Source organism: Panulirus ornatus, chromosome 20, assembly GCF_036320965.1.
Source record: "Panulirus ornatus isolate Po-2019 chromosome 20, ASM3632096v1, whole genome shotgun sequence".
Classification (NCBI taxonomy): Eukaryota; Metazoa; Arthropoda; class Malacostraca; order Decapoda; family Palinuridae; genus Panulirus; species Panulirus ornatus.
In genome coordinates this window covers 13,379,965-13,395,015 of record NC_092243.1, presented here as the reverse complement: position 1 = coordinate 13,395,015, position 15,051 = coordinate 13,379,965, and the positions used below count along the sequence as shown (strand labels likewise).

At 41.9% G+C, this 15,051-nt stretch overlaps 1 protein-coding gene across 5 annotated transcripts in view; it reads left to right on the top strand.

Annotated features, from left to right (window-relative positions):
• LOC139755939 (uncharacterized) overlaps positions 1-14,082 on the top strand; it is a 245,492-nt gene extending 231,410 nt beyond the window's left edge. For all 5 annotated transcript variants that reach the window (XM_071674720.1, XM_071674716.1, XM_071674719.1 and 2 more), the window contains exons 17-21: positions 1,285-1,513; positions 9,446-9,676; positions 11,029-11,211; positions 11,882-12,094; positions 12,494-14,082. In XM_071674720.1, coding sequence (XP_071530821.1) covers positions 1,285-1,513; positions 9,446-9,676; positions 11,029-11,211; positions 11,882-12,094; positions 12,494-12,962 — 1,325 coding nt within the window. In that variant the 3' untranslated portion in view covers positions 12,963-14,082. The remainder of the gene's footprint in view (positions 1-1,284; positions 1,514-9,445; positions 9,677-11,028; positions 11,212-11,881; positions 12,095-12,493) is intronic.
• The last annotated feature ends 969 nt before the right edge of the window (positions 14,083-15,051 follow it).

Below are 15,051 nucleotides of genomic sequence, written 5' to 3'. Positions count from 1 at the left end.
GTTTTTCTCCATTCAAACGTACCTCCCAATTGACTTGTCCCTCAACCTTACTGAATCTAATAACCTTACTCTTATTCACATTTGCTCTCAACTTTCTTCTTTCACACACTTTACCAAACTCAGTCACCAGCTTCTGCAGTTTCTCACCCGAATAAGCCACCAGCGCTGTATCATAGGCGAACAACAACTGACTCACTTCCTAAGCTCTCTCATCCACAACAGATTGCATACTTGCCCCTCTCTCCAAAACTCTTGCATTCACCTCCCTAACAACCCCATCCTTAAACAGATTAAACAACCATGGAGATATCACGCACCCCTGCCGCAAACAAACACTCACTGGGAACCAATCACTTTCCTCTCTTCCTACTCGTACACATGTCTTACATCCTCGATGAAAACTTTTCACTGCTTGTAGCAACTTACCTCCCAAAGCATATACTCTTAATACCTTCCACAGAGCGTCTCTATCATCTCTGTCATATGCTTGCTCCAGATCCAAAATGCTGCACAAATCCATCTGCTTTTCTAAATATTTATCACACATTCTTCAAAGCAAACACCTGATCCACACATCCTCTACCACTTCTGAAACCACACTGCTATTTCCGAGCCTGATGCTCTATACATGCCTTCACCCTCTAGATCAATACCCTCCCTATAATTTCCCAGGAATACTCAACAAACTTATACCTCTGTAATTTGAACTCTCATCTTTATCCCCTTTGCCTTCAAACAATGGCACTATTCATGCATTCCGCCAATCCTCAGGCTCTTCACCATGAACCATACATACATTGAATATTCTCACCAACCACTCAACAACACAGTCACCCTCTTTTTTAATAAATTCCACTGCAATACAATCCAAATCCGCCGTCTAAACTGTTCTAAGCTTTAAATTCATGTTAGGAACTAAGCCTCGAGTTGTGACTGACGACGGTATGGAGACATCAGTACATATGTTGTGGATGAAAGTAACCTGCTGGACACACAATGGTTAACGCCAAACCATAAATTGATGAACACTAGATGCAGCTCTTATGAGAGCTTGAAGGTCCTTGATTATATTTTCTCTGCTGTTTCTATCCGACAAACAGCTTCCTAAATACATGATAATGGCTTCGAGAAATCTCGAACGCAGACTTCATGTAGAACTCTCGTAATCTTAGGAAAACGCAGGCATTAACCCTTAAGAGATGATTAAGCTGAATGAACGTGTTGAACACTCATTTACTGCAGATTGTAAAAGAATTTTCATCTGTATTTGCAACCGTTTGACAGGTCCAGGGTGTAAGGTGGCCGGTTTCTTGACGGTGTTCGCCTCCGAGCTGTCCATCTTTACGCTGACCGTCATCACGTCTGAGCGCTGGTACGCCATCACCTACGCCATCCACCTGAACAAGCGGCTAAAGCTCTCCATGGCTATCAAGGTCATGGTAGTGGGCTGGGCCTACTCCATCACCATGGCAGCATTGCCTCTCTTAGGCATCTCAAGCTACAGCAAAACGAGGTAAGTTTCTGACAGAGTCACCAAAGCTATGGCAAAACGAGGCAAGTTGCTGCCATGGTCACCAAAGCTACAGCAAAACGAGGTAAGTTTCTGACATAGTCACCAAAGCTATGGCAAAACGAGGCAAGTTGCTGCCATGGTCACCAAAGCTATGGCAAAATGAGGTACGTTGCTGCCATGGTCACCAAAGCTAAGGCAAAACGAGGTAAGTTGCTGCCATGATCACCAAAGCTATGGCAAAACGAGGTGCGTTGCTGCCATGATCACCAAAGCTATGGCAAAACGAGGTAAGTTGCTGCCATGGTCACCAAAGCTAAAGCAAAATGAGGTAAGTTACCACCATGATCACCAAAGCTAAGGCAAAACGAGGTAAGGTGCTGCCATGGTCACCAAAGCTAAAGCAAAACGAGGTGCGTTGCTGCCATGATCACCAAAGCTATGGCAAAACGAGGTAAGTTGCTGCCATGGTCACCAAAGCTAAAGCAAAACGAGGTAAGTTACCACCATAGTCACCAAGTTCCATCATACTGGGCTGGGTTGTCTCTGTCACTAAAGCGACAGTAAATGAGATATGTTGCCATCACGACCACCAAGGTCATGGTAAGGATTGAAGTGTCGCTCAGTCACCCATGACGGCGTTACGTCGCTTTGACAAGTGTCATGGAAGCCATTGTCATTAGGTTATGGTACTGAACTGTGGGCAATTCACCTTCCTGTTATTAAGGTCCCTTCTCTCTTAAGAGCAAAACCTTTGAGATCTTGAATCTTGAAGCGTAGTAAAAAAAAAAAATAATAATTGTGGGATTAATTTACTAAACTAATTGCACAACGAATTAAACATATTCCATTCTATTAACGATTATAAATCTAGGGAAAATGTTGCACACAGCCTCAATAACCAACCAAAAAAATGATTGATAATAAATTCGACTGATCCTCATCATGTAGCGCAGAGTTCTTATGTGCATGTTTATACAGTTTCAACTTGTGCATAAAAATGAGTGAGGAACAGCGTGAAGACATGGCAGCGCCCTCTGGGAATTGTGTGCATGTTTGATATCTTGTTGTTATATGTAAGAAGGTATTGAATGGCAGGTATCCACCGTACATGAAGGTATTACACCTGGGTATCTCGATAGCGTCAGCGATGGCGACGCACTGAGCTAACACTGTGTCCTTTCGTCAGGTTCCTCAGCTCTCTAACCCAGGTTGCTGTCTTTTGCTCTTTGTCTTTCCTAGACGTTGATTGCTGCCAACTCGTAAGAGGTGATGGTTTTTTTTATGATGATAAGGTCGAGCCAAGCTATTCTTGTTGTAGAATTTGTCTTCCTTCTGATTACAAAAGTAGGTATTCTTGCTTTTTTTTGTTTACCTTTGTCAGTAACCTTCTCAAGATAACTGGTTAAGGTTTCTCGCAATATCATAAATATGATCAATATCTTCATTCACGAATTCAGGATCGCAATTTCTTGAAGCCCTAAGACACATATCCGTAAAGGTAGAAATTTTGAGAGAATTGTTGATGATAATGAGTTATCACGGGCCAGCCCAGGGTTCGAGTTCTGGGCTTGGCTGTAGGCCCACACCCAACCCAAGCGTTCCCCTTCCTTCGGAGGTTAGTCGATGAAAGGAAAATGGGTACCTGGTTTAAGGTAATGTGTGTGTGTGTGTGTGTGTGTGTGTGTGTGTGTGTGTGTGTGTGTGTGTGTGTACATATACTGAGGTAAAGACATTGTACATTGTATATATATATATATATATATATATATATATATATATATATATATATATATATATATATATATATATATACACTCACATACACACTCCAAAGATCAAGGCACATCCTCTTGGTGTGTGTGTGTGTGTGTGTGTGTGTGTGTGTGTGTGTATGTGTGTGTGTGTGTGTGTGTGTGTGTGTGTGTGTGTGTGTGTGTGTGTGAATAGGGGGTAGGGGCAAGGGAGGGGGATGAAAGAAAAAAAAAAGATAGACCTCAAACTGTAGACAAGTTTACCTTGTCAACTCGACACAAAAAGAGTTTTGAGGAAGTTTGGTGCTGGGATCAGAGTTCAGTGTGGGAGCCTCAAACAAGGTTTGTGATGGTCCGTACCGAGATCTTATTGGTTCAGGGCAATGTGAGGGGGTGATTTCCCCGAACGTAAAGACTTACGAGAGAATGTGTGGTGACATGAACTGATTAAGGAGTTAAGACTCTTCATAACTCGAACTTGAAAGACTGAAGTCCTGTTGATACGATCAGATTATCTGTAACTCCTTGCTCAAGAGGTACACGACGGTACGACCCTTGAGAGCCGTGTTACGGTCCTTAAGCACGAAGGTACGACCCTTGAGAGCTGTGTTATGGTCCTTAAGCACGAAGGTACGACCCTTGAGAGCCATGTTACGGTCCTTAAGCACGAAGGTACGACCCTTGAGAGCCGTGTTACGGTCCTTAAGCGCGACGGTACGACGCTTGGTTACCTGATGGGCCAGATTAAAGGCTGTTACTGTCTTGCTCTAGGATCGTACCGTCGTGATCCATGATCGTACCGTCGTGATCCATGATCGTACCGTCGTGATCCATGATCGTACTGTCGTGCTCCATGATCGTACCGTCGCGTTCTAGGATCGTACCTTCTTGCTTCAGGATACGTCCCATTATCCTACAGGGTCGTATCATCGTCCACAAGGATCGTACCGTCTTGCTTCATGATCTTACCGTCATGGTACAGGATCGTACCATCGTGCACAAGGTTTGTAACGTCGCGCTTCAGGATAGTCCTGTCATACTCTAGGATAGTACCGTTGTGCTCCAAGATTGTACCTACGTGTTCCAGAATCGTACCGTCGCATCTAGAATCTTATCATCGTGCTCCATGATCGTACCATCGTGTTCCAGGATATTACCTTCGCGTTCCAGGCTCGTAGCGTCATGCTCAAGAATTTTGCCCTTTTGTGCTTCAGGATCATACCGTCGTGTTCCAGGATCTTACCATCATGCGCCAAGATAGTACCCTCGTGTTCCAGGCTTGTAGTGTCCTGCTCAAGAATTTTGCTCTTTGTGCTTCAAGATCGTGCCGTCATCTTCCAGGATCGTACCGTCGCGTTCCAGGATCATAACATCGTGTTCCATGATCATACCGTCGTGCTCCAGGACAGTACCTTTGTGTTTCAGGATCGCACCGTCGTGTTCCAGGATCGTACTGTCGTGCTCCAGGATCATACCATCATGCTCCAGGATTGTACCGTCGTGTTCCAGCATCGTACCGTCGTGTTCCAGGATGGTACCGTCGTGTTCCAGGATCATACCGTCATGTTCCAGGATCATAACGTCGTGTTCCAGGATGGTACCGTCGTGTTCCAGCATCGTACCGTCGTGTTCCAGGATGGTACCGTCATGTTCCAGGATCATAACGTCGTGTTCCAGGATCGTATGTCGTGTTCTAGGATCGTAGTGTCATGTTTCAGGATCATATCGTCGTGTTCCAGGATCATAACGTCGTGTTCCAGGATCATACCGTCGTGTTCCAGGATCATATCGTCATGTTCCAGGATCATAACGTCGTGTTCCAGGATCATATCGTCATGTTCCAGGATCATATCGTCGTGTTCCAGGATCATAACGTCGTGTTCCAGGATCATACCGTCGTGTTCCAGGATCATATCGTCATGTTCCAGGATCATACCGTCGTGTTCCAGGATCATATCGTCATGTTCCAGGATCATATCGTCGTGTTCCAGGATCATAACGTCGTGTTCCAGGATCGTATGTCGTGTTCCAGGATCATATCGTCATGTTCCAGGATCATATCGTCGTGTTCCAGGATCATAACGTCGTGTTCCAGGATCGTATGTCGTGTTCCAGGATCATATCGTCGTGTTCCAGGATCATATCGTCGTGTTCCAGGATCATACCGTCGTGTTCCAGGATCATACCGTCGTGTTCCAGGATCATATCGTCGTGTTCCAGGATCATATCGTCGTGTTCCAGGATCATATCGTCGTGTTCCAGGATCATATCGTCATGTTCCAGGATCATACCGTCGTGTTCCAGGATCATAACGTCGTGTTCCAGGATCATACCGTCGTGTTCCAGGATCATACCGTCGTGTTCCAGGATCATATCGTCGTGTTCCAGGATCATATCGTCGTGTTCCAGGATCATACCGTCGTGTTCCAGGATCATACCGTCATGTTCCAGGATCATATCGTCGTGTTCCAGGATCATACCGTCGTGTTCCAGGATCATATCGTCGTGTTCCAGGATCATATCGTCGTGTTCCAGGATCATACCGTCGTGTTCCAGGATCATATCGTCGTGTTCCAGAATCATACCGTCATGTTCCAGGATCATAACGTCGTGTTCCAGGATCATATCGTCGTGTTCCAGGATCATATCGTCGTGTTCCAGGATCATACCGTCGTGTTCCAGGATCATATCGTCGTGTTCCAGGATCATACCGTCGTGTTCCAGGATCATACCGTCATGTTCCAGGATCATATCGTCGTGTTCCAGGATCATACCGTCGTGTTCCAGGATCATATCGTCGTGTTCCAGGATCATATCGTCGTGTTCCAGGATCATACCGTCGTGTTCCAGGATCATACCGTCGTGTTCCAGGATCATATCGTCGTGTTCCAGGATCATATCGTCGTGTTCCAGGATCATATCGTCGTGTTCCAGGATCATATCGTCGTGTTCCAGGATCATATCGTCGTGTTCCAGGATCATATCGTCGTGTTCCAGGATCATACCGTCCTGTACCAGGAATGATCATCAAAATATCAGGATTCTTTACACCTTGAGAGAATTTCGTTCTTCGACCCCTATTTCTTCCCTTTGTTTTCCATGTTCCTTCTTCCTTTTCTCTAAGTGAGTGATCAAACACCAGCCAGGGTGAAATGTTAGCCTGCCGCCAATGTTGTGACGGGGAATCCATCACTGGGAATAAACCAAGTGTAAATCAATACCTCATCTTTCTCCTGCACCTTGAGGCAAGCCTGGGTCGGCATGAGGCTTTCGAAGAGATTACTACGACGAGGATTTCGAAATATGTTCACATCTTTTGATATAAGTAGATTAAATATATAGATAACTAAACCGTGGGAAGTGAGTAGATCGGAAAGGGTAGTGAGCGGTGGGTTGAAGAAGTAAGATTATTAGTGAAAGAGAAGAAAGCGTTATTTGGACGATAAATGCAGGGAAATAGTGCAAATGACTGGGAGATGTATAACAGAAAGAGGCAGGAGGTCAAGAGAAAGGTGCAAGAGGTGAAAAAGAGGGCAAATGAGAATTTGGGTGAGAGAGTATCATCAAATTTTAAGGAGAATAGAAAGATGTTTTGGAAGGAGGTAAATAAAATGCGTAAGATAAGAGAACAAATGGGGACATCGGTGAAGGGGGGCTAATGGGGAGGTAATAACAAGTAGTGGTTATGTGATAAGGAGATGGAGTGAGTATTATGAAGGTTTATTGAATGTGTTAGATGATAGAGTGGCAGATATTAGATGTTTTGGTCGAAGTGGTGTGCGAAGTGAGAGAGTTAGGGAGAATGATCTAGTAAACAGAGAAGAGGTAGTTTACCAAATGGCGTCCTAGCTTCGTCTCTTCGATGTATATCAACTGACTGTTATATTTCTCTCTTGTGTCTCCCCTGATGATGTGATTATTACACGAAAGTGCACTTGGGAACTTATCGTGTTTTATTTTCCCCGTGGACTCATAGGAATATATATATATATATATATATATATATATATATATATATATATATCTATATATATATATATGTATATATATATATATATATATATATATATATATATATATATATATATATATATATATATATATATATATATACATGAAATTAGTGAAGTGCCAGAAGTATCAATCTTGGGACTGATCCATAGATATCAGTGGTCCTCATATGTTAATGATAATTCGTGATACATACATACATATATATATTAGTGGCATTTGTAATGGTTTGCACTGCAAGATTTTAAAATTCGATGATGATACAAAGGTGGAAAATAAATAATTCTATTAATGAACTTGAACGTGAGCTGCTTCAAACTGACATCAACAAACTGATGGACGGAGCTCATTGTTGGCAAATGAGCTTTGATATCATTAAGTGTAAAGTTTTACTTACTGGTATTAAATGCGAAAAGGCAACGTACATTATGAATTCTGCAGAACTGCAAACGCTTAATGAGGGAAAAGACTTGGGCTGTTGAACTGCAAAGGTTAAATGATGAAAAAGTCTTAGGAGTGATAATCTCTGGTGACCTATAACCAGATATGCAAAACAGAACCATTGAAAAGAGCGTACAAAATTCTAGGATTCATACATAGCGCCTCATTCTTTACTATTAATTGCTTCGTCCACATCTTGAGTCCTGTGTTCATTCTGGGTCATTCTACCTAGAAAAATGACATATATAATGTAGAGATCACAACGTCGAACTACCAAGACGATCCCCTGACTGAGAAAATAATCAGAGGAGAATAGATCAAACGATTTGAATCTACTTGGTAAAGAGAAGTTTAAGAGGTGATCTAATACATGTATTCAATATTATCAAAGGCTTTGATGATCTTGATCTTTCAAGTTATTCAAGACTTAATTCATCTAATTTTACTTTTAGTGATAGATACTAACTCATGGGCGAATGTTGTTCAGTATTTTTCATCTTCTTAGAATGGGTCCATTCTCTGTCATACCTACCAAATGCTGGCTGGCTAGGATGCCAACTGTATCTTCTCAATATATTTCTAGGCGCCATCACTATTTGAATCATTTCATTGAAATATTCCTCCTTTTTTACCATTAACTCTGTGTATGTTTATGTGTGTGTGTGTGTGTGTGTGTGTGTGTGTGTGTGTGTGTGTGTGTGTGTGTGTGTGTGTGTGTGTATAAATAATCATTGATAAATCTATAAATAAAGAAGAGTTAAAGGGATTCAGGCGACCTTTTGGCTGAAAATATACTGCTGAAAAACTACAGAACTGAGGGCTTATAATAGTAACTAGAAATCAATAACAGAGTCTAATATCAAGGTAGGGTTAGATACTTCTCAGTGTTAATGTGGTACATCTACATTGATAGAGATAGGTTTGTAGATCAGTTGTTATGGTTGATACAATATGCTAATATGCATCTAGTGTTGGTGAGTTGATCATTAGGTGACAAAATATTACACACTAGTTTCATTGCTGTAATAGTGTGGTTGACACACATTATGTATCTCGTGGTGATCATCAAGTTAGTTACGTTAAAGTAAACTAGTAACTAACATACGCATAACTAAGGGATAACTTAGTTATTTACTTGTTTAGCAGTGGATTTGTTTATGGATTGTTTATGACATTCACAACGTTAGACACAAGACTATTCTTGCATCTGTCTGTACGAGCACTGGTTGGAAGAAGATGATTATGGTGGAGGTTTGGGGCGGGAGGAGGTCTAGGTGACGTGGTGAGGACCATGCTGGTGCTGTTATATGTCAGTGTCAAGGTGTTTACCCTGGGCAACTGTACTCCCATTCCTTAACACACTCGAGAAGATGTTTTATTGAGTCGCTGCTTCGTTAGCTCAGTGGTCAGAGGGGTTGGAGTATATGTCAGTGTCACGGTATTTATATACTAGGCGACCGCAGCTGCAACAAAGGCCCCTCGAGAAGATCTCACCTAGTCACTGGCTCGCTATTTCACTGGTAAAGGTATCTGATATATATCACTTATACACTTATTTCAATGGAAGTGGACTATCTTCTGTGAAGATGGCTGCTCCGATCAAACGTAATCTGAGTATTCAGCTGACGAAGGTTTGTGCGTGTGTGTGTGTGTGTGTGTGTGTGTGTGTGTGTGTGTGCGTCATATGCGAACCCTTCCTGATCTAAATGTTTGCATCGTTTCTGTGTAGCATCTGTCTACCCATGGAGACGGGCGACGCACTGGCCTTAACCTACCTCATCGCCCTGTTGCTGGTCAACGGCCTGGCCTTCTTCGTCATCACCGCCTGCTACGCCTCCATGTACTGCTCTATCAGTCGACACGATGCCACGGCGCCCAACTCGGATCTCACCGTAGCCAAGCGCATGGCCCTCCTGGTCTTCACCGATTTTGCCTGCTGGGCCCCCATCGCATTCTTCGGGTGAGTTCCCCTTGTGTTTCTGCCTCGCATCTGTCATATACCTTTGTGTTTATATCCCACAACTGTCATACACTTTTGTACATCTGTTTCCCACGTCTATCACACACTATTATTATTTCTTACACTTGTCACACACACACACACACACACACACATACACACACATCTATACTTCTTTTTCACACCTGTCACACACATCTTTGTACGTCTCTTACACACCTGTCACACACCATTGTACCTTTCTCTTACACCTCTCAAACATCGTTTTATCTTTTCATACCTGTCACACACTTGTACATCTCTTTCGCACCTGTCACACATCTGTATATCTCTTTCGCACCTGTCACACACTTTCGTGCTTTTTTTTCTCCCGTATCAATGTTTCTTTTGCCATTGTTTCACACTGTGTCAGTGTTTCACAACTTTCGTGCGTTACCTGTCCGTCCACCGCCAAACTTTGAATGCATTTCTCCTGCTCTTACCCCTGTACGCATTTCATGTATATCTCACACCTGTCATACACCTGCATCACACTCGCCATGCATATCTTACAGCCTAGAATTCTACTGGCATTTAATTACCATCTCCTTTTTCTCTCTCTCACACCTGCCAGACACCTTTTGTTACTCCGCCTTGCGCCTATCATTTCCTTGCTTTGCCTCCGTCATATGTATGTCACAGAGCAGGATTTTCTACTCTGCCTTTATGTGCAGTGCCTCTTACCCTTATATCTGTGCCTCATAACTTTCGTATACCATTGTTCGTACTTCGCATGTGTGTAGTGTTCATATCACAATTGTCCTGATTATGGAGTGTCTTTGTATCACGTCCTTTATATACCTATTTCACCTTTCTATGCCATCTGTTCTGTTCCGGAAACGGGCAAATGTAACATGTTTATGATGCGTTTTACCATGTCATACACCTATTGTATGCGTCACATACCATACGAAACTGAAAACAGGTAAAAGATGGTGTTAACCATTCCACCGCCCAATATATATATATATATATATATATATATATATATATATATATATATATATATATATATATATATATAACATACATATGCACTTTATTCGTATATATATATATATATATATATATATATATATATATATATATATATATATATATATATATATATATATATATATATATATATATATATATATACATATATATATATATATTACATTTTCATTATATCTGTATCCCTGAAGATGTAAATCATCAAAAAAACCTCTCGGACCTTCGTGTTTCATATTCTTTGGTGCCACCAGCGTATTCCTGAATCACTTTTTCTTTTCCTAATTTCTCTGCATTTCTCTTGGTTTTTGTTTCCTCAGGTTGACGGCGGTGGCTGGTCTGCCGCTCATCAACGTCACCAGAGCCAAGATCCTCCTGGTGTTCTTCTACCCCCTGAACTCCTGCGCCAACCCTTACCTGTACGCCATTCTCACCAAGCAGTACCGCCGAGACCTCTTCATTCTCCTGGCCAGATACGGCTTTTGTACCAAGAGAGCCATGAGGTAGGTGGCTAAGTGAAAGGCGGTCTGAAATAGGAACCCAGGTGATGTAGGTTCCGGGGTGAAAGAGGTGAAAGATTTGTCTTAAAAACGAGAAGAGCTCGAGTGAAAAGACGGACCTGGAGTGGTAATCTTTGCGGTGCTATATTCATGAATGCGAGATGTATTCCGAACGGGACTGTAATCCTACTAAAAGAAAATATAAAAATCGTACAAATCCTCCCAAAGATCATCCAATGACAGAACAAGACATTTGACGTAAAGTGAGCGAATGGCAGACAGTCAGTTAAGCTGAATTCTGAATTTCAAACAACATTGCAACTACAGTAAGGGCACATTTTCTTGAAGCGAGTGATGAGGAGAATGGGTAAGTAATGAGCTCAAATATTAAATCACTATAGAACTAAATTCCCAAGATTTTAGGATCACGATTCTTTGGTTTCACTGGAACAAAGGATTTTTGTGGTGTTGAGTGACATAGCGGAAGGCTATCACCTGCATTTCAAAAGTTAATGGAGATCAAATTGTCGATCACCCTGCCAAAAGAAACCTACATGATCGCGTCTCTCATCAGCTGTTAGACCAATCACATTGCTTCATCCAAACCATCCGTGATATCATTTCCCACTACGTTGGCGATCAACCATCAATGCGTGACCTCATCCCTCCACAGATACAAGGGCCCGTATTCGTCTGTCAACAACACCTTCCCACACAACACGCTGGTGAACGCCCCCAACCACCGCAACTCCACCCTGACGCAGATCACCTTGTGTGACCTGACCCGCACCGCCAGAACTTCACAACAGAGCAACAATGGCTCCCTCCTGGGCGCCATGGTCGAAGGCTCTCAAGACTCGCTCCAGAGGAACGTCTCGCCTCTTAGGTAAGGTTTATTCGCTATACAACGTACTAACAGCGACGGAGACATTACGCTGTCAACACTCTGAAGCGAAATCAGGTAAGGTGATAGGTATGGTGCTGGAGGAGAGACAAAAGTATAAGGACTGTTGTATAAACAGACGTAAAGATATTATCAACTGATCATTGCTTCTTGTTGCATAGGCAGCAATCCACAGCCTCTATCTGTACACGTAGCTTTACGTACATGTGTCACTGTATATTTAACAGTAATGTATTCTAGTCTCGTATCAGTGAAAAAGAAAATATTCTCTTCTTTCTGAAGATACGAAAGTTATTCGAAAAGTAGTTTTTTCTTTTTCTTTCCTTTTTAAACTATGCATTTTTTTCCCCGTCTAATGATGGCTTTCCCACCGGGATGCAGAACACCGACGAAGCCTGAGATGGTGGGCGGGGAGAACGAGCGTCTAAGCACTGTGCAGGAGATGAGCCACAGTACACACAGCGACGACGACAACTCCGACGACGTGGCTCACCCAGACGGCGGCCACCACGACTCCCCCAGCGGCGTGGTGAAGCAGGCCGGCTCGCCTCACCCGATCAAGAACTGCTACACGAGACTATCCTTCACGCCAGAGCAGGAGGAGATACTCAAGCAGGCGCTGCACGAGTCCAAAGCCAGGAAGAAGGCGAAGAGCGACGGAGACCGAGGAAGCCACGCAGCCCAAGAGTCGACGGACCAAGGGAAGCCCGCGACAGAAAACGGGAAGTCCTTCGGCCACGGGGAGGTTGTTGTTATTTGTGAGGTGGAAGTCAACAAGGCAGGGCAGAGTAGGAGCGTCTCTGACCACGGGGCTCTGGACAAGGCGGACGAGGCCACCTCGACAGTATAGCGAAAATAATGGCTGCATGTTAGCTTGATTGCTACGAATCATTCCTTTTATCGCTTATCAGTATAATTTACCAATCATCTCTACCCTCCAATCTCATCATATCAGCGCTACACCAAAATGTGATAATAATCTACACGCCTCTAGTTGATTTCAAAGCCTTTTCTCTTACTACACTCTTTCAAGTGTTATTTCATTTCATCTCTTTCTTTTGAACAGTTTATTCTTTGGAATTTAATCATACTTAAACAATTATTACTATCATTATCATGATTTTCTTTCTACTTTCTTTTTTTTTCGTGTTTAATCATATTCAAACAATTATTACTATCATTATCATGATTTTCTTTCTACTTTCTTTTTTTTGTTTTTCGTGATAATTTCGTGATGATTTATTATCCGAATTTTGAGCCTCAATTGAAGCACGAGGAACAAAATTCGGGTGTCTGTCTTCTTAACACATTATTTCTGTATACTAAAACTTAACTTTTGATTCTAGATATTCACAATTAGTTTCCTGTGAATTCGACATATTTTGCATTCGTCTTAATTTAGTCTTCCTATTACGTACTCTAATATATTTCTTCCTTATTACATTTCTACCTTTTTATCATTTCATGCCTAGATATATATATATATATATGGAGGTTATTTAACCGTTGCATTATAAGACTTTCATTCCTAGTCCTAAAACAAAGTGAAACTATATATATCTATTGAGTCATTGAGTGGAGACGATACTGCAATAGATATTACCAAATGTCCTGTAATATAGCTGTTGGTATTATTTTTATATTTTCATAAATGTAAGTAAACTGAAAAGCCTGTACAGAGAAGACTTAGAGTGAGGAGCAGTTGTTTGCCCAGAACGGGAGCATAATGCGTGTCCTTTGAGTGGTTATATAGACCCATAGCAATGGACTAATTAGGCTTGACTTCTCACTTGTAAATAGATCCTCGGCTTATCCGTCCTTACTTGGTATAGTTCTTCTCGTTAATTTAATTCTCAGTTGCTGCTCGGCTTAAGCTTCCTGTACATATAACATAAGTTTGTGGATCTTATGGGTTTTATTTATGAGTAAAATTCTCAGTATTTTCACAAGAATAAAAAGTAGTAACGCTTGATGTGTCTTTTATTTGGAGGTTCCATTTGGTGTGAGTTTTATGTTCCTGAACTTTTGCCAATGCATTGTGTCTGTGAGGAGGAGGAACGGTCATATGAGGACATAATTAATGAATGAATATTACTACAGACTGGTATAATGGGTTTCATAGTGAACTCGACGATTCCCGTTGTCTCAGTAGGGTTGGCAAGTGCGATTATGAGATTCATTTAAAATCATGGTTGCTACACTCTATAGTAATTCCACAATTAGGCCCCACAGACTTTTCCATGGATTACCCAGGATGCTTCACATGCCCTGTTTCAAGTCCATTGACGACACATTAACTCATGTGTACATCTGTCCAGTTCACTCTACCCCGTGCACACCTCTCACTGTCATGCATGTTCAGGCCTCGATCGCTCAAAATCTTTTTCACTCCATCCTTCCATCTCCAATTTGGTCTCCCTGTTCTCCTTGTTCCCTCCACTTCTAACATATCCTCTCTATCAGCCAATCGTCACTCACTTTCTTCATATGTGCAAACCATTCAGAGCGCATTCTCTTCAGCTTTCACCTCACCCCTTTTTATGACCACACATCTTTCTTCCTCTTTCATTACTTACTGGAGTTAATTACCTCACACCACAAAAAATGTCCTCAAACATTTAATTCCCAATTCATCCACCATTCTCTACACATCCTCATCCAAATATGTATGTATATATATATATATATATATATATATATATATATATATATATATATATATATATATATATATATATATATATATATATATACATATATATCTTTCTTTTTCTTTCATACTATTCGCCATTTCCCGCCTCAGCGAAGTGGCGTTAAGAACAGAGGACTGGGCCTTTGAGGGAATACCCTCACCTGGCCCAATTCTCTGTTCCTTCCTTTGGAAAATTAAAAAGAAATGAGAGGGGAAGATTTCCAGCTCCCCGCTCCCTTCCCTTTTA